The sequence below is a fragment of the Accipiter gentilis genome, chromosome 10 (genome assembly GCF_929443795.1).
Source record: "Accipiter gentilis chromosome 10, bAccGen1.1, whole genome shotgun sequence".
NCBI classification, from domain to species: Eukaryota; Metazoa; Chordata; class Aves; order Accipitriformes; family Accipitridae; genus Astur; species Astur gentilis.
The window spans coordinates 15,052,384-15,073,091 of record NC_064889.1 but is presented as its reverse complement, the minus strand read 5'-3'; the positions used below and the strand labels follow the sequence as shown (position 1 = coordinate 15,073,091).

Sequence of the window (20,708 nt, the reverse complement as noted above, 5' to 3'; positions counted from 1 at the left end):
CTGTGGGATGCTAAGTAGGAAAAAACCCCAAAAGTCCCTTTTTTCAGACCACCTTCTAGAAACACTGTTGACTCTTGTTACAACAAAAGCAACACAAATACCACTTTGCTAATACATAGGGAGCCAGACTTAAAACATGTCACTGATATTTACTTAACAAATATTGTTAGGTATGTACTCTGATGTGGTTCAAAGAACACTTGTTTATTTAAAACAGCTTATTTTAAAACAAGGCTTTTTGTTTTCTTTCTTTTTTTGTTCCTGGCATGAGACAGCAGCTAAAACTTTCTGCTTTCTGACCTTGGCTTGTCAGAGATTTGTCCTAACAGGGGACAGCATATTTGCACTGAGTCTGCCAGCTTGGATTTTCAAGAGCTGGGAGAAGCTGCTCACTTGTAGGGCTTGGCTGTATGGTAAGGAGAATTTCATTTTGCTCTCACGATGTCCTGAGAACTGTCTATTCATGCAATTTCTCCCTAACTCCAAAAGCTGTGTGAGTTATGCATGCCATTCCCAGCCCAGTCTCAGTGGGGTGGCTGGGCACCTTGCCTGTTTCTTAGCACTTACATTCATGCTATATCATTGCAGTCCTTCTTACTTACGGTAAACAGCATCTGAAATAGCTGGCACCAGCCACTGCTGGGGACAGGCACCGGGACTCTATGTGCACACACCGATGGCATTCGGCACTCCCGCAGATCTCACTGAGGTCAGGACAACGTGGGGAGGGAGGACAGATTTCTGCCTTCTCAGGAGCTCTGACCAGTATCTCTGTAAAGTGGCAGTGACAAACCATTATGAAAGCACCTGCTTTTTAAATTTTTCTTCCCACTTTTTTTGAAAGTCAGGATGGTTCTACCCAGAGCCCTCAGCAGCAGCCTGGCAGCCTCCAGGACTAGGCCAGGGTTTTCCACAGGGTGGATGCCGACAAGCCACTGTGCTTTCCTGCAACTTGTTTTACTCACCTGCGAAAGGGCTCTGTGGGTCTTCTTGTAAAGCACTTAGGGATCTGTAAACAAAAAATTTCATTTTCTGTAAAGAAAAATATCACACGCAAAGTAACATCTTTGGGGTTTTTTTAGGCAAAAAGGGACAGTTCTTGCTGGAGGTGCAAAGCAACATTCCTCACACATCCACGCTGCAAATACCAAGGGAATCTCGCCAAACATATTCCATTTCATCTTTAGGCTGAAGACAAAGCCATACCTCCTCCCAAGGAAATAGGGAGTTGCAGGATCACTAGGATGATGTCATTCTACTTGGTTATAAAACATGCGGCACACTCAACTTGGCACTCGGCATGCCCAGGTTGAGCTAAGAGCTAATGTAATGAACTGTGGGAAAGGATTTACATCAAATACCACTTTGGAATATTAAAGACAGACAGGACCAACTTCTCACTTGAATAATTACACACTGGCTAAATTCCTCCTTTCATTTCAAAACCAGACAATCACCTTTTTCACTTCTTCTCTAAAACTGTGCGTTGCTGTGCTATTTCACTACCTCAAGAGAAACATGTGTGATTAAATGATGAAGTAACTTCTGTTAATTACCATGGGCTGAATGAATCAAGATTAGTTTTAGCTCTAGCAATGACTCCTGCCACTCGAGGGGGGGAGCAAGCAAACCAAGAAAAGAGAGATTCAAATTTCAACAAGTGTCCACAGTTGCTTGTATTTGCTAACATAACATCAAAGGCAGAGGTGCCTGGGAACACTCCTGAACTTCAATTTGCATGTGGGAGTACAATACAAAAGACCTTGCATACATATTCACACTGCACGCAGTAGCAATGCAGTGCTCACAAGCTGTTTTAGTTAACTATGTTTGTATTCTCCTCCTGCGTGTGGATACCAGTGAAAGCCTTTCAGCCACTACAGGGTATTTTTCCAGGCTCACTTTAACCTTCTTGAAAAAGAAGATTTTCTTGTGCTAAAAGTTGTTGTAAGCAGCAAGAGTCAGTTTGAAAGGAAAGATTTAGTCCCAGCATTATGGCTGTGTGTTTGAGGGAGATCCAGAGCCAGTGGAAGTTAAGGGAAGGACTCCTAGCAAATGGAATCAGAAGAAAAACGGAAGACAGAGAAGCTGAGATGGAAAAAGTGGAACATCAGAAGACCAGACTGTTTCCTGGCCTGAGAAAGACTTACTGTTAAACCACAGGTAGGGCTTGAAGGTCCAGGACTTCAAAGCTGTTTAGAAGCATCAAACCCATTTTACTTCATGGCTCTGGGTCCTCTGGCCTCTTCTAACTCAGTTACCTTTCTTGTTAAAGAGGATGCTAACACATAGCTTTGCAAGGTTTGCAAAGATAATTCACTGAAGATTATATGGGAAATGTGGGAGGAGATTCTTAAAGATGTTAAACAATGGAAAAAGAAACCATGAGATAGTTTGCTTTAGTAACATTCAAAGCAGGCACTGAGAGAAAGCCACAGAAGTCCTTTGCCCACAGAGCCATAGCTTCAGCAGAACAAAAAATAGCTGAAGCACCTGGACATCCCCTTTGTTCTGAACCAGCAATACAGGCTGCACAGAGACATGGTAGTAATTTAAAAGCTCATTTTCTGCATCCAAACATCATGTCAGGATGAAACGCAATCCATCCTGCTATCATTTAACGAGCACCCCTGGGACCACTGTACCTTGGAGGCATGATGTCACACGTCAGCAGAGAGATTATTTGTTTTGAAGCTTGTGAATAGCTCTGAGACTTCATTTCAAAGTGCTCCGCGCAGAGTCATGACTCAAACCCTTCTGGTCTCACAGAAGGGTGCAACTGACTACAGTTTCCCTGTGCTGTTTTTAAGCATCATGTAAGGGATTAGTAGATATTTAATTTTATTACCCTTTCGTATCTTTATGTAGGAACGGCTCTGTCATTGCTTCAATTCCTTCATGTTCATGACACATCTTCTTAAGTGTTGTATCAGTGATGCCTCTACTGAGACAAGCAGAGATGGCCATAGCAAAAAGCACTGCAACAAAAACTAAGGCATTTGCTCCATTTCAGGTGATTTTTAATTTATATATAGCCATTGGGAAAATCATAGTATGAAAGCCATCGTCAGACCTGTGACAAGATAGCTGCGTACAACACCTGTCTGGTTTCTCCTTTTGCAAGAATAAGAAATTATTACTCAGAATTTTACACCAATCCCTTGAAGGGACCAAGATATTAATCTATGGCAATTTGCTGAGAAGCCAACATTTTTTTTACCAGATCATAATAGTTCAGACTCACCTGGAAGCAACTAAAGCAATACCCAGGTTTAGCAGCAGTATTACCCGATTGAAAATATGCAGCATGGAAAATAGAGCCAATCACTCTGAATGGGTCATTTAATACTGAATTGCTGAACCTTATTCAGTTTTAAAACACAAAGCTTTAAGATTAAAATCCTGGAGGTGCATAAAGGACCTCTCCTTCATCATGTCTACATTGGAATTTATTCTTGTATTAGCATTAAAGCAAGAACAAATGAAAAGTGCAGACACTGTATAAGACTGCCAGCCTGTCTGAAATTGGGAATAACTTCAATCATACTCTTTCAGTTTATTCCAGTGTTCTTCCTTCCATGGTGAAGGACCATCAGTAAAGCCATGGTTACTGTCCCAAGCGGAGTTCCATCGCCGAGTGATAGTTCAAAAACCATGGGAAGAGATACTAAACTGGAAAGGCTTCAGAGCACAGGGCATGTGATGTTGCTATGTAATACTGGCGAAGAAAAGGAAGGGGATCTGGAATGGCTGAAGAATCTGCAATGGGATCCAAAGACACCCGGATCCTGGAGCGATGAATATCACAGAGCTATTACTGCTCCACAGCAAGGCCCTTCCTGCTGCATGGGCAGCAGCCTGGAATCGCCCCCACTGAACCTGCACAGCCTCACACTGCACAGAAGGTCTAAGAGGTGTAGCTTGTAGAGAGAAGCTCAGTGGGAAGAGATCTTAGGTGAGGATCAAGCATGGTGGTTCCAGACTTTAATTATAATCTGTCCCTGGCAACAGCGAAATTTAAATGGACAACAGAATGAACAGAGCTGCATTTAGTAGCTGCAAATCAGTGTTTTATGTGAAGTGAAATTATTGTACACCAATATGGACATAAATCTGGCTGATACAGAGGGCTGATTAGCACAGCTCTACACTCCAAGTAATAGCATTAAAGATGCAATGTGAATTTCAGGGAATTAATCATATTGATCACATCTTTTCAATGATGATGCATCAGCCATTTTTATAGCAGGTTAAATTAGCTGCTTTTACCTTTCATTAATATAGCCCAGAATATTAACTATGCTTATGAAGAAATATTTTTACCCCCTTCCTGCAGACATTCTCCAGGCCCATATGCTGTTACTTTTTCTTCTCCTATCCTCACTGCAGCAGATAAGTAGAAGAGATATTGGCAGTGTGACGCAGCTTCCCTCTAATGCAGCCAGAATAGCTTTTCCTTGAACTAGGCACAGGAGCCTGCATGCAACAGAAGAGATTAATACCAGGTGGCAAATTATGGCTGATTACAAAAGGTGCATATTTAGGCAAACACAATGTAATATTGCTAGGAGAACAATGTATCTAGCAGCTAATTCTCCCTCTCCTTGCATGTTCCCTTTGAAAATAGGATACTTGTTTTTTTCAGCCTTCAGTGAAAATGTATCTGCTCCTTCAGTATCAACTGTACAACCCCTGGAATATTGATAAGGAGCCCAAGCCTTCTGTCCTACTATTGTCAGTGAGACAGTGGCATGGTCTGGGCACTCCTAGGCAGGATCCAAGCCCCGCTGGCTTAGGCAATACACACGCATCGATGAACTGAAGGAAATGATGAAAGGGAATTCCCTGCCCTGACAACATATAACCCAAATTCTGCATAGGAAGGGAGAGCACAAGCTGCATAAGGGCAGCACAGGCAGAAAGGCATGATGCAAACATGAACAGTAGTGAGCTACAAATGGTGGTGGTCCATGAGCCTCATCAGCATGGAGATTAAGAAGAAACACAGAAACAGGTAACACCTGGAGCAGTCACCTGTTCCTTTCTTACCTGCTTTAAGACTCCTAGTGCTGCAGTCCCTGAATTGCACCATCATCCATCTCGCCCCTGCTTGTGCTTCTTCAGGAATAGTTCAAAATGCCTCTACAGTCAGTTGCCTCTGCACTGACAATAGTCAGCAATTCTTTCAGTGCTTCTGGAGAGCCTTTCTGCCTGCCGGGGAGGCTGACAGGATACTCTTTCAGTCCTTCAGTGGAATACAGTGTGGCACTGCCTTTAGCTGTGAAGAGACTTGTCCAAGGGCACACAAGGGTTTGATGGGCTTGCCAAGGGCTGGCCAGAAATACAGGGGCTTGACAGCCACGTACCACCTTTCATCACCCTTATACCAGTCCAACCCCCTCAACTCTTCCCTTCCCCACACAGCAAGTATCTTAGTTATTTTTAAAAGAATTTCATGTATCTGTTAGTCTGCAAACTACAAAGTAAATATAAGTTTCAAATGAAATGGCTAGGACTTTGATGCTTCTTAAAATATACATTTTATTATTTTCTGGTGTTTGCTATGAAGGTTTCATTCAAATTGTGAAGGTACATAGCCTTTACAAACTTCTTGAGTTAAAGGTTTTTGTTGGTGGTTTTATGTTCTGTTTCTTTCATGGCAGAGGAAAATACATAGGCTATAAAATGTTGAAATTCATTAGATGTTTAGTATTACCTCTTCATATATGCTGTGGAATGCTTTGTAGAAATACTATATAAAATAAGGCAGACTTTGACAGGGAATTCAGTCATAAAATTTCATGGAAGAAAACAAAAAGTTCCAACATATTATTATTTTTGTAGCCAAGGGAAGATCAGGTGGTCATCACTGGTTTGTGGGAGAACTACTGCAGTTCTGGTGCTCAGACAGTATACGTTTCTTGTTTATTCTACTATTCTCAGGTGATAGCTTTTCAATAAAACTTATTTTAATTAACATAAATCAGACAATATTTAAACATACACATCTATCCTTACAGTGCAATAAAAATGTATCATTGTATAGTATTTGTATTTGCATTATGAAAATAAAAGGTCTGTACATCAATTAAATGTATATTAATGAGTATGAATCATGTAAATTTGTAATGCATCTAAAGTTGGCTTTGGCTTTTAAGTATTTATAAATTCATAGAAAATATTGAACATCTAACAAAATAAATAAAACGTATCATTTTAATCATAGATGCTAACGATCAACCTCAAAAATTCTTGTGTTATTTTTTACATTTGCTACTAAATTTCTTAGAGAACTCACTTTCAGTAGTGCTCAGAAGTGAATGATTGCACCTTCTGTGATGTGAAAAAATAGAGTACATCTATTTTTCATAGATCAAAAATTCCTTCTTATAGAGTTGCATTTTAAATGTCTGATTGTTCTATGTAACTGTCTTAAGTGCTTATAAAAAGCATGTAGCTTTCTCATAAAAGCCGTGAGTCTCTATTAATAGATAATTCTTTTTCACTTGCAGGATTGAGGATTAAGCAAAATCTTCTAGTGAATGTCCTTTTTATGAAGATTCTTCAAGGTCTTCCAGCTTCACATACTGGTATGAAGATATCACAAAAATATGTTCACTAATAAACCCTCTTCAGGACAAGTACTGCAGCAATCCAGTGTAATTCCACTTGGTAGGCTTATTTCATTGGAGTCCACACATGGTAGTTTATGGAAGTCAACTGCTGACCTCATGTTCTCTTGAATTTGAAAGTTCCCCAAGTGCATGGGCTAGCCTTACTGTAATACTGAAGAGACCAAAACAAATCTCAAATCACATGAATAAAAGTGAACTTGAATAAATATGCATCTGGTTAGTAAATTACACACCATGGTCTAATTGCTATTCTGGTGGTGGTCGAAGGCTCCGCAGCTTCCTTTCATCTAGTCCTTTCCAGTATTTAAAGTTATTATCCAGATGCTGCATCAAATTTGGCAGGTCTGCAAATGCTAGGGAAGAAAGGGCAGAGTGTATTTAGTTTGCAGAATCGAAACAGTCACATGATTCTGCTGCTTAAATATCATTTGAAATGTCTTGGCAACTGTGTTAAGTAGGAAAGCTTAAATCTGTCATACTGATACTTGAAATGGTTTTGGCTGTATAGCTTTCATCATTCATGTATCACTCAGGCCACTGAGAACAGTTCTGTAAGTGTACTTAATACTGGTATTGCAAGTCCCAGCAAAGGGACTCAGTTTTCCAGGAGGGGCATAGCTAATTATGCTTGTAATTATTCTACTTCATCAAATCTCAGTCACATGTCATGATCTGCTATTCAGGAGCGTCACATTTCTGACCACTTTTACCATGGAGGCAGCACTTGGAAGGAAATAGCTGCTCCCCCAAGCAGTTTCCAGAATGTAGAAATTTGTCTTGAAGAATAACTGATATTAACATGGACAAAATAACTGTGCTCAAAGTGCTATCAAGGAGAATATGTTCTGTTCTCCATTTACAGAGAAGCAAGTTTAAAACGAAGAAAGTTAAACATTGCCTGAATCTAATATATTAAAGAGAAGCCACGAGAATGGCTTGTAGCAGTATCAAAATACTTCTAAGCAATAATGAAGTTATTAAGCTTACTTGAACTGCAGAAACCTTCCCTTTTCTCTCCCTTTCTCTAGGAGCCATAAGAAAGCAATTTTGTATCACAGTAGTTTCAAATGTTCACAAAATAGTTATTGTCAGGAAATATAGCAAAGTTTTGCTTACCATCCCAGGCATCAAACATATCAGTAATGAAGTAATCAATGAATGATATTTGGGATTTGGGGATGCTGCAAGTATTTCTGTCAAAAACTGGCATCACAACAGGTAAACCTTGCCTCTTTTCTTCATCAGTCTGCAAAAAACACTCTTGTGATTATTCAGCTAAGACACATTCTGTTAATTGGCTTCTTTTAGCAGCAGATTGTTTGGCACTGACTAAAGCATGCAACTGCTAAATAAACAGAGGAACCTGAATACATCTGAAGAAGCAGCAATTTAATCTTGAGCACCTAGTCTCCTAGGTTTCAGGGAAACAGCAGACAAATAGTGCCTTCCCGTGCTTCCCACAGTGATACATTTACCTTCTGCATCTAGACACAAAGCTGACCCTAAGTAACTTCACACATTACTGATTAAATTATAACTGCTTTGGAGCTAAAAGATGCTCAATCATTTTCAGTCTCTGATGGAAGTGACAATCTGTACAACTCAGAGATGGCAAAATATCTTTTTTATCCTCTTTTTCCCCCCTTGAGGTACCAAGTCCCAATTGCAGCATTGGGTCTATCATCTGCAATAACGACTCTGCCCTCTCCTTTTCCCCATCTTCCTAAAACCATTCTGCAGCACAGTGTGCTAAGGTCTTACAGCATTTCTTGGAGTGAGTGCTGTTCCCATGCTAGCACTAGGAGCTGATGATCCCATTATTGAAGCATAGCCAGAATGTGGGTACACGGAAGGCACCCTTCCTCTGCCTCTTGTGATGGGAACACATTTGCAGGCAAAACTCAAAAAGCCCAGCTCCATACTGAACAACATGAAAGCTTAAATTTTTCAAAAACTGCACTGTAAAAGTTGTCAACTTTCGTCTTTCTGAAGGCATCTAGTCTTGTATTGGCACGCATAATATCCCATCATGTAAATTAAAAAGTTGTTATTTTTCACATTATGTAATGCAGCCTTAGATATTCTGGGACACTGGCAGTATATGCACCCTTCTCTTCCCTTTTCAAGAGATGCTCACCTGGAATTTCAGCAGCCCATTTTAGCTGCCTTACCTGTGCAAAGTACTCCTCAGAGATGCGTCCAGCCCACTCTATACACTGTTCTATGGGTCTGCATGGATTGGAAATGTCAGCACACTTTATCAACATACGTTTGATAAGGATACGGTTTTCAGGAGATGTGAGAACAGTTTTGATTGACTCTCCATCACCATTATTCTGTAACATTTAAGAATTAAAAACAATCCATTAGCAAGGTCTCTGTGCACTTACTCAAAAGCTTTGTGCCTTGGGAACGCTTTCAGCAGATCCTACAAGGATCAGTCCTGCTACTGGCTACCATATTTGACCTCCAGCCAAATTTATAGGGGGATTATGAATGTTAGCACAGCTCTGAACTAGTACTGAATTCAGTTTCTGGATTCAGTCACTGTCTTTGTGACAGATCTCTTGGGCATCTTTGGGCAAGTCATCTAATCCCTCTGTGCCTTATCTGCCTTCTTAAAAGTGTGGAGAGGATCCATTCATCACTACACACATAGTGGTGAGCACTGTCTAGGCAGAAAAATATAATTCTCTGCTGAAATCCAAGGATTAGTGGACTTGCACATTAAGAGTGTGGAATAGCTGGTTTAAAAAAAATGACTGACCCGACACGCATGGTCATCCTCTGCATGCAAACCTCAATGGCGTGAGCATCAATCAATCTGACAGCGCTGCTACTATTAGGAGAGTTAGATCCCACATTGCCTCCCAGGCATGCTCCTCATTCCCTTCCACTGGACCCACGTTAGTCCATCAGTCTCTGATCTGACTGGGAATTTTGCTTTCTGAGCTTATCAGTATTAAAGCAATGTATTAGAAACATGCTTCTGAACAGCCTCGTCTTGCCTCTGCAAGTCTAGGAAAGTTTTCAGCCCACACAGAGCTTATATTTGGTTCCCAGGCTGGACATATAAGTGCGTCAACAGTACTCTATATTTGGAGCCAGTATATAGCTAATATGAGTAAAGGCTCCGATGATCCAGATTAGAACCTATTTTCTGTGGAGCTCTGACAAAGTAAGTTTCCAAAGGACACAGATTCAGGATTAAAATACCTTAAAAAATTACCTGTAAGTACAGTATTATTATTTGACTTTTTAGGGATGGGTAGGTATAGAAATTTACAACACCATCTACTCACAATAGAAACTCTTTGAAGCAAGGAGTATGCTAGACTTCTCTGGCACCTAACAAGGTCTTGCTCTATAGTCAGAGCAGCGTAGAAGTAACAGTAAAAACTGATAATGATAATTATGATAATAATAATGTGCCACCAGTTCCTGCAGTATTTTGTACGAAGAGGGAGATACAAAGCAGCAGAAACATTCTGTTCTTTTATTAGGACATATTTTTCAGAAGAAAGGTCTTGTGGGGGAAGAAAGTTCTTCCTAAAGGAAGAAAATGACAATAATTAAAAAATTATTATTTGGTAGCATACTGGCTCAGAAACACCAGCTCCACAGTTCTCACTAAAATGAGACTCCCAAACCAATTCTCTTCCCTCATTTTTAGATATGTGGAAGGGAAGATACAGAGCAAACAAAGTGAGGTGAATACATCTTCAAATGCATGGCAAAATTACTTAAGAGAAAGCCAGAATAAAGTGATGGAAGCTCCAGAAAACTCAAGCATGGAAATTAAGCATTGAAAATTATTAGTGATCGTTCAGTTAAGGATAGTAGAGAATATCCTAGTAGGTAAACCACCAGGAATCAAGAAAGGATGTTCGCTTCTGTGATCTGTTCAAACCAAGGGCACCGTATGCGGATGTCTTGGGAATAAAATGTGCTAACTGTGCTTAGTCCCAGCATCCTGCTCAGAGTGCAGAGGTGTCTCTGCATGTCAGATGTTGGCTTCCTGTCATAGGCTTAGGTGACATCATGAACGGAAATGGGAGGATAAAGGATGCTGGAGCTGGAAAAGATTTTTTTCAGTTTATGAAACAAAAGAAGAAAGGAAACAAACAGAGCAGCTTCTCAGCATGGCTCTTTGAACAAATATGTATAAAAATAATAAATAAAAAAAACCTAAGTGGAACTGTCCCATTCGGAACACACGGTTGGCAGCTCAGCCTGCAAACACTACACTGAGTCACCACCATGACTGGAAACCAGGCCAGGAAACACACGCTGCCACTGCAACCAGATACACAACCAGACTTGAAAGAGGATTTGCCAGTGTTGTTCTACTAGCAACAAGCACAGCTAATGATTTGGTGGTATACCCACTCACACATTACAGGCCTTTCAAGAGGAACCTGCTGAACTGAGAAACTCCCAACCAAAAGAAGGGAAACATTTTACTTCTTGTTTTCAATAAAAATTACATAAGCTTTGTCTTTCTTCCCATCCTTGGGCAGAATTTGCTCGGAATCACAAATGCCTTATGGGGCAGTTACTTCCCTGCAGCCCCTGGGGCTCAAGGGCAGAATTAAACTTTTGTTTGATTTCTATACATCACTGTATTTGTTTTTACTGTCTGACTGTACAGGTCCAAGCCCCGTTCTTCAACAGCAACAGCTATTCAGCTCTCCATAACAGGCAAGAAGAGGAGTTTGGCTCCTCGGATGGATGCTGCTGCTCAAAAAACTGCTCCATCCCAATTCTTGGGGCTGGGAGGAGGGGCTCTGCGCACCAAGCAAGGCCAGTACACAGCCCTCCAGCAGGACCATGTGCCCTAGACAGTTACACACTCCACAAGGTCACCCAGAAGCAGCAGCTCCCTTCTCTTCCTCCATGTCTCTTCCCCTCCTACGCTGAATGCTGATACAGTCACCCAGAGAGGCTGTCCAACTGAGGACTTAACAGCCTTTCTCCTAGTCAGCAAAACTAGTATCCTACTGGGACTTTGGCTTCACATTCACATAGTTCTCATTAGCATCGCTGGGTGCCAAGAACAAAGCTAATTCTACTGTGGACAAAGGCAGTCTCCTCCAATTAAGATCCAGTCTGCTTCTGATGGGTGAATGAACAAGACCTGTTTCTCTCCCACCTTCAGATAACAGAAAGACTGCCCTCCCCCATTACATGCAGCAGTCATAAATGTGCCTTCTAAAAAACATGGTAAGAAAACACATAAAACCATTACAGCTCCTACAGGACGTTGCCACCGATGCACTTTAATCATTTCTGAAAATCTTCTCTTTGCAAAAAAACATTCCAACAAAATTATACACTGCTCTTACTGGCAACAAAACTGCTGGTTGAAGCTGTTACTGAAACTGGTGTGGTTTTTCAGAATGAGTTCTTACCAGGCAATTTTATTGTGTCCATGGCGTTCCAGATGGGTATTGATTATGTCTATATGATATGGTATTGGGTTTGTGTGGCAGGGTTTTGATAGCAGTGGAGGGGATGCAGGGGCAGCTCCTGTGAGAAGCTGCTAGAAGCTTCCCTGGCTCCAAGTCGGACCGGCCTCTGGCCAAGGCCAACCCAATCAGCAACAATGGTAGCGCCTCTGGGATAACATATTTAAGAAGGAAAAAAACCAAAACCTGCTGGAAAACCTGCAGCAGAGAGAGGAGTGGGATGTGAGAGAAACAACCCTGCAGACACCCAGGTCAGTGAAGAAGGAGGGGGAGGAGGTGCTCCAGGCACCGAAGCAGAGATTCCCCTGCAGCCTGTGGTGAGACAGCAGACTGTCCCCCTGCAGCCCATGGAGATGAACAGTGGAGCAGATATCCACCTGCAGCCCATGGAGGAGCCCATGCCGGAGCAGGTGGATGCCCCCAAAGATGGCCATGACTCCGTGGGAAAGCCTGCAGACTGGAGCAGTCTGTGGCTGAAGGACTGCAGTCTGTGGAAGGGACTCATGCTGGAGCAGTTCATGAAGAACTGCAGCCCGTGGGAAGCATTCACATTGGAGAAGTTCGTGGAGGACTGTCTCTTGTGGGAGGGACCCCACGGCGGAGCAAGGGACGAGCGAGGAGTCCTCCCCCTGAGGAGGAAGGAGCGGCAGAGACAACGTGTGATGAACTGACCTCAAACCCATTCCCCGTCCTCCTGTGCCACTGGGGCAGGGGGTAGGTAGAAAATTTGGGAGTAAAGTTGTACCTTGGAAGAAGGGAGGGGTGGGGGGAAGATGTTTTTAAGATTTGGTTTTATTTCTCATTACCCTACTCTGATTTGATTGGTAACAAATTAAATTGATTTTTTTAAAAAAGTAGACAGAAAAACCATGAATGCTGCCAGGCAGCAGTGAAGGCCCTCGTTTCCAGAGAATGAGCCATATGGCAGTCAATATACCTGCCCTTATGCTGCACCACCAGCGGTTCCCATTGTGAGTGAGGGAGTAATTCAGCTTCTGTTCTGAGGCAAATCTTTGCTCCTTTCCAGAAATGGCCAACAACAATGCCAAGCCTTGCCACTAGTACTCTCTCCATGGGAGTGACTGGGTTCATCAAAATGGCATTTTTAACAGGAAAATATACAATACCCAAGGTTCTGGTTCCAAGTACAACATCATAGCACTTCAATATTAATAGGATCCAAGTGAGCCCCATTCACCCTCAAAATGTGTGATGACCATGTTAAGCAGAAGGGCATTCAAACCCAGAGGTGAAAGACACATTTCTAGTCTCTCTTTCTCCACATTTCTGATGAACTTTCTCAGAATACCATATGGGAATTTCCTGCTGCCAAGCGTTCCCAGTCCCTGCCTAGTCATTTTAAGGAGGACTTGCAGTGTTGCTTACCCCATTTTCTTCTAGCGCTGCCAAGGGCTTATTAATGCTGTTGACAAACTTGTTGACATGCTCAAAGTGCTTTGTCATTTCTGTTGCTAGGACCATGTCAATAATGGCTTGGCGAAGGGTTCGATACTCATTCCTGTTTAAAGAAGGAAACAATTAAGAATGTTGGCTGGTTCACAAAGGGCTGCTTGCTAAAACAAGTCTAACAAAAATGCTACAGACTGTTTCCGTTGAAGAGAGGTGCTGCAGGAAGAAAGAACAGTAATAAAGGCTTGGGCAGCTGCAGCTATGTTGGATGAAGTACCCTTTGGTGCGCACACATATATGCTAGAAGCACGACTGGATCTCTAGGAGAAACAGTGCAAGAGCTGGGCAGAATCAGAGGCACCAGCTACTCAGGAAGGCTGCCAGGACATGCCACACCAACGTGTTCCCAAGGCTTTTAGCACAGACACTGAGCAGTGGCTCATGCTCTAGCCAAGTTTTCAGCGATACTTTTATGCTGTATCTTGAAAGGGCCAAAGCAATGGTTACATCCTCACCTTAAATGCCTTTCTAGGGCTGGAAGAACAACAGGTCCTCACTATTGTTCCCATTGCAACAAGGCATTTTATTTTCTACTCTTTCTGTGACTCTTTCTATCCTTGTTCTACTCAGCAAATACCTACCCACTCAGCCACAGCTTGTCCACAATGTCCAATGATACAAAATGATTCTTCTAGACTTGCTAACATTAGGATTTACACTAAGTTCCTTAGACAGGGTCTGCTTTTTTATCCACAGGAGGAACAGAAACCATGGGATTACTCCTGAGTGAGGCAGGACAGGCAGAAGCACTTTACTGTTTTAGAAGCAAACTTCTACAAGGGCTATGGACAGTTATCCACAAGGCACTGCCCTCCTCTAGGATACTTGTTTGCACTATCTTATGTTACACAGAATAAAGTGAGAGTTGTTAGTGGGCAGACAAGGAGCTCGGGTTTTAAGCTTACCTCTCCATGTTTTTAAATATATTGCATTTGTCATCCCGGGTGGTGAGCTGGAAAGCCAGGGCAGCATGATGGCTCTCCAGCACTGCGGTGTCATTGTAGAGAATTGCTAGCTCACTGCCAGCATTGCACAGGAAAGAATTTGTTCTTCCTGGGTGATCCACGTCATGGACTGTGGCAGCAATGAGTGCAGCAACCTCATCAATTGGATCCAGAGTTTGCTGAAAACAAAAGGATGCTTAGTTTTATCATAGAACCATAGAATGGTTTGAGTTGGAAGGGACCTTAAAGATCATCTAGTTTCCACTTCCCTGCCAACACCTTCCACTAGACCAGGTTGCTCAAAGCCCCGTCCAACCTGGCCTTGAACACTTCCAGGGATGGGGCATCCACAGCCTTTCTGGGCAACCCATTCCAGTGCCTCATCACCCCCCACAGTGAAGAGCTTCTTCCTTACATCTAGCCTAAATCTACCCTCTTTCAGTTTAAAGCCATTACCCCTTGTCCTATCACTGCCTGCCCTTGTAAAAAGTCCCTCTCTCACTTTGCTGTAGGCCCCCTCTAGGTACTGGAAGGCTGCTATAAGGTCTCCCTGGAGCCTTCTCTTCTCCAGGCTGAACAGCCCCAACTCTCTCAGCCTGTTTTCATAGCAGAGGTGCTCCAGCCCTCTGATCATCTTCGTGGCCCTCCTCTGGACTCGCCCCAACAGGTCCATGTCCTTCTTATGTTGGGGGCCCCAGAGCTGAACGCAGTACTCCAGGTGGGGTCTCACAAGAATGGAGTAAAGGGGGAGAATCACCTCCCTTGACCTGCTGGTTATGCTTTTTTTTGATGCAGCCCAGGATACGGTTGGCTTTCTGGGCTGCAAGCACACATTACTGGGTCATGTTGACCTTCTTGTCAACCAACACCCCCAAGACCTTCTCCCCAGGGCTGTTCTCAATCCACTCATCACCCAGCCTGTATTTGTGCTTGGGATTGCCCTGACCCATGTGCAGGACCTTGCACTTGGCCTTGTTGAACTTCATGAGGTTCACCCGGGCCCACCTCTCCAGCCTGTCAAGGTCCCTCTGGATGGCATCCCTTCCCTCCAGCGTGTCGACCGCACCACACAGCTTGGTGTCGTCGGCAAACTTGCTGAGGGTGCACTCAATCCCACTGTCCGTGTTGCCAACAAAGATGTTAAACAGCTCCGGCAGACTCATTAGAAACCCTACTCTGTCCATAAGATTAAGCCAAGTTGCTGAGGAATAAAAACCAGGACTCTGCAGATCAGTAAGGGTCAGATGTTCTAGACAGAGCAATGGAAAATTCATTATAAGCTTCACTGAACACTGCATGACTTTTTTGGCCATTTTGTGCCTCTTGAATTTTGCTCAAGCCACACCTTTGACAAAGCACATCAAATTAAAGAAATGCAAAGTAATAAATTAGTTTGTGTTTTCTAACAACACAGAGACCACCTTCACTTGGAGTTAGGGTATTTGGCTTGGAAAAAAGACCAACACTGCTAAAAATTACTCTCTTTCCACCAGACCCCTTCATTTCTTTTGTAAACTTAATGTGTCCTAATCACATTTCACTTACGTGCTGGCTAGGTTTACAGTTGTAAGGAATGTTTCCCATATATCCAGTTCTATAACAACAATGTCCTGGGGCTACAACTAATATGAATTCTACGAAGAATACTTGATGGTTTACATCCATGGAAAAATTACACGACACACTGTTCTCTACTTTCTGTATCAGATTCTCATTCTCTTAGCATGCTTGATTCCATGCTTCATGTCTACTTACATTGGTCATTGCTTTATGTCTAATTATAATATGTCTAATGAAATACAAACTATTTGACTTTTAAGGTTTTATACATAAGTTTTAATACTGTATTAATAGCATAAAGCAGAAAAAGAACGAAGTATCTCAGAAATGTATTGTATGAGTTTGGAAACTAGCCTTTATGCTGTTTGTGCTGGCTTTTTGTGAAGGATCACAGTTACAAAACAATTATGTCAGAAATCTTAATATAATGAAAGAGACACAAGAGCAGAAATGTTCTCAGTTGAATCTGGGAGCAGGGCAGATAATTTCCATTCAAATTAGCTTGAATTTAAGGTCTAAATTCTCTACTGGCTTTGCCAGTACCATTCTGAATGGTTAGACTTGGTAGGTGAAAAGACAGCCCCTACCCCACTTTACACCTCCTGAAATTAATGCAGTGACTTGACTATGATGGAGCTAGGATATTCACTGAGGACTGTCAGGAAGGTCTTGTGGAGTACAAGAAAAGGCAAAGAATTATTTCTACTCTAGTTACATAGTTAGCATTGTCTGAAATACAATTTGCTGCGTGTTAGCTTCTTCCTTCTTTCTCTCAGCTACTGCTCATGGGATTCTATTTTTGTGGTATGAAGTTAGAAGAGAGATTTTTAGAACAGGCTGTCCTCAGAGGGACACAGTGACCAGTGCTCAGTCTGGCTGAGAAAGACCTGTGCGGATGGGAAGTGGCCAGAAACTGGAGAATACTTGACTTGTAGGACCACAGCAGTGTATCTGACCCCTATTTCCTGAGTCTGACATAACAAACTTTGCAGGGATTTAGAGCACCTTCACCCCCAACTTCAGGTCAAGTGTTCTAACTTTGTCATCTTAACTCCTGTGTCACACAAGTGGAAATGATTCTGAGAATACTGCTCCAATTTGGGAGCAAGAAAATTTTCCCAGGCAAGAACCGAGTTCAATTTACTGAAAACAATCTCAGTGTGAATTTGAGTGGCAGTATCTGGCCTTCTGCATTTAGGTTAAGTCGAACGCTCGACAACGCAAAAGCAGCTGGGCTGTAACTTTGAAAAGATTAGAGAATTTTGAACTTTGATTCTGCTCCTGCTGCAACATTTTTTTTCTCTTCCTATGTCTACAGGGGAATGGAAATAACATTCTGGAAAAGGAGGAAGCAGTCATGCTTCTGTGGCACTAAAGTGAGTCCAGATCTTGTCTGTTTTTCATAGATATTCTTGGGAAGACCAGCTAAACCTCTGGCAAATCAGGGGCTGATAATATCCAGTGAAGTTCTATTCCCACTTGGCATATAGTATTTGTAAGTCAGCCTCTGGAGAGCACACTAATGAGCTGCAGCTCCAGGTTAAGGGACTTACTACAGTTAATGAGCTGTCAGAAGCTTGTTTACAGTCACAGATGTCTCAGCCAGGTGCCCATCACTAGCACTATCCTTAGGCAGGCCAATTCAGGGTAGGAATTTCTATCCAAAAATGCAACTCAGAAATACGTACTGCCACTCCACTGCATACACATGCAAGCACTGTTTTAACTCCCCTTCTCCAGTCTGCCCTCTGGGCAGGTGAGAACAAAGGTTGCTCTGATTTATTCTGGTTGTCAGTGGCTCTAATACGCCAGTGGGTGTTATGGTACAAGGAACTGTGACAAGTAATCTTTTTGAATACTCTCCTCCAATGCCATCTCTTTGAGCCTCAGGGTGTCTTGTCCAGGGGGTGATATAGCTTTCGAAACACTTAACCTATTTTATGGCCTATATTGTCCCGGGAGTCTTCTGCAAAATGACCATCACAAGGCATAAGAGATGGTGATTTATTACATTAAATCTGGATTTGGCATATACTGTCACAAAAATAATTGTGTCATTAGCTCAACTATCTGAGAAAGTTTAACTATACAAAGAAGTTTTGTTTTAAAAGGAGGTTTTCTTATTCTCCCATCAAGAGTAGCTCAATTCCTGTAATATTAGTATCCATCCTTCCACATATACTGTAAGACAATCCTAGAACTCATTTAAAGCAGCCCAGTTCTTAGACCTCAGAGTTAACAAACTGGTTGGCACTAGGTAGACATTTGGCTCTCGGCATCTTTTTTTGTGCAATCTTCCTTTGAACATACCTGTACTTCCCACCTACACTGCTTCTTATAAATGTGGACTTACCTTTACTCTTTCTTTAGACAAGAAATAAGCAGTGGCATGTAGTACATCTGCTGAATGAGTAGAATTATGGTAGGAGTTGGAAGAATGGTAGTTAGCTTCAATAACTTGTAACCATGACCTCAGGGTTGATTCTGAACAGTTTAGGAATTCACAGATTCCAAAGCGAGCAAATATTTTGAGACCCAGATAAACCAAAGGCCTGTGGAGAAAAATAAACACAAAATTTTGAAACAAATAAGGTTGAAAGAATATTACACAGCATAAATCGTATGAATCTATACAGCATTTTTAACCAATGACACATCAGATTAGGTATAAGGACTTGTTACATAATTACAATCCAGACCTGTAGAAATATTCTGCCTACCCATCACGTGCACACTCTTAGAATCATGCCAGTTCCTGACACTCCCAGGAATATTAAAAAGGCTCTATATTGCTGCTGTGCTACATGTAGCAGTATTTTGAGGCTTGGGGAGTCTATGTTGGCAGACTGCAGTCAAAATGAGACTAATTAGCAAGTACTAAACTCTGTGCATAAGAGGAGGGAGGTAATCTTGCTGCTGCCATAGAGTCCTAAACTAGCTTGTTTACAGTTAGATTAATTATATCTATACTATACAATGCTGCAATCACTATTCTTTCTGCACTGCAGATCTGCTCCATTTCTTTTATGCCCACCCTTGCAGGCTTCCATTGCTTACTAACTTTGCATGCAAGGGAGGATGAGAGATGGAGGTATTCTGGAAGCAAATGACCAGGCCAGAGTATGCCATTTCTAGAAGACTATAAGGGCCAGATGAACCTTCAGGCTACCCCAGTCAGACACCTGTCTCCAAAACCAGCCAACATCACTGTATTCCAGTACTCTTGCTGCTCCCAGGCCAAACTGCACAATTTAAACCCAAATGACTGGCAGGTGAATGAAGATCAGAACAGCAGTACAGAATATTTCTAATCTGAAAGCTGTGAAAGTGCAATATGTTTAATAGAGCAAATGAAAAAAAAAGTAAACCAAGTTTTAGTTCACTAGCCTTTTTCCAGACCCAGTTAATATCACTGTTTTCTTGTCCAATACATTTTTTTGCTTAAGAAGAACAGGTATAATGGTAAATATTTTCAAAAACAGATTCTTAAAAATAGATCTTAAACCCTTATTTTGGAATCTCACTTTGCTGCTTGATTCTAGATGCATCGAGCACTCTGATTTTTAGCTGCACCTGACAGGTGAGGTGAGGTCATTTAGAGTTGCTGAGGTACTTTAGAGCTGGATGTACTTCTTCCGGCAAAACCACTCAATAATGCTGTGTCATATACTAGAAGCATAATATACTAAAGTTAAATCCCCCTTAATCCCCCCCACATAGCACCATCAGACAAAGGTCTCTCCAGGTTTCTGTGTCTGCGAACTGTAATGCACTAAAGCTTAGATTTAATGAATTATCTTCGCTTTACTACCACATGTCTGCTTGGACTTGAAGAAAATACTAATAACATATTCATACTTGTGATTCATTGAAGATCACTTTAATTCTCTGAATAAATGAATTGCCTTTATTTAAACACAGCAGAAATCAGTCATAATTATAATTCCGTTAGTAAGAGGACAGGCAACAAAGTACCTCCTTTGTCCCTCTGTGGTCTCTCCAAATCACTAAGAACAGAGAAACCTATCTGGTGATCTCATGCATGTTGGCTAGGATAATTAAGTCTTAAGTTACTGCAATGTGCATATTAAATGTTGTAAATCACACAGAGTGACTACATTTTTACTTTTTTTTTTTTTTAATTACTGTATCTATAACACTTCATTAGAAATGGAAATGTAGCAAAGCAAAAAAAGCCTAAAGTAACTGGATGTAAATTTCTTCACTTACAATAAAATCACTTTAAAGAAGAATAAAAAACTGATTATTTTTCCACTCTTTTGGCTCATAAAACCATGGTCTAAAAATGAAGTGTGTGTATGTTAACTAAATGCCTGATATCCTTCTTAGACATTGTTTTTGAATACCTTTCAAAGCTCTTACAGATCTAGTGTTTTGACAAGGGTTTAAGATAGTCAATTCATTGCAGGAACTAGCTTCCAAATTACTGTCTTATAGAAGCTTTAAGCTAAGACAAAGCATGATACATGAAACTAGACCTAAAGGAGAACTTTTGATAAGCATCAGAAAATAAAAACAAGCATTTAAAAAGAAAGATCAATTTACAGTCTTAGTGGGAGCATTTTCTACTAATGAAGTAGAGTCTATTGAAACTGCTGATCTCTTTTGAA

General features: G+C 41.6%; 1 protein-coding gene across 7 annotated transcripts in view; it reads right to left on the bottom strand.

Moving 5' to 3' along the window:
• Positions 1–5,524: 5,524 nt before the first annotated feature.
• The window catches only part of PDE8A (phosphodiesterase 8A), a 159,694-nt gene continuing 144,510 nt past the window's right edge, over positions 5,525–20,708 (bottom strand). For 6 of the 7 annotated variants that reach the window (XM_049812540.1, XM_049812541.1, XM_049812542.1 and 3 more), the window contains 6 exons: positions 18,431–18,629; positions 14,479–14,696; positions 13,490–13,622; positions 8,807–8,971; positions 7,752–7,881; positions 5,525–6,988 (listed from right to left, as the gene is read on the bottom strand). In XM_049812540.1, coding sequence (XP_049668497.1) covers positions 6,882–6,988; positions 7,752–7,881; positions 8,807–8,971; positions 13,490–13,622; positions 14,479–14,696; positions 18,431–18,629 — 952 coding nt within the window. In that variant the 3' untranslated portion in view covers positions 5,525–6,881. The remainder of the gene's footprint in view (positions 6,989–7,751; positions 7,882–8,806; positions 8,972–13,489; positions 13,623–14,478; positions 14,697–18,430; positions 18,630–20,708) is intronic. The other variant, XM_049812538.1, reaches the window with a different exon arrangement.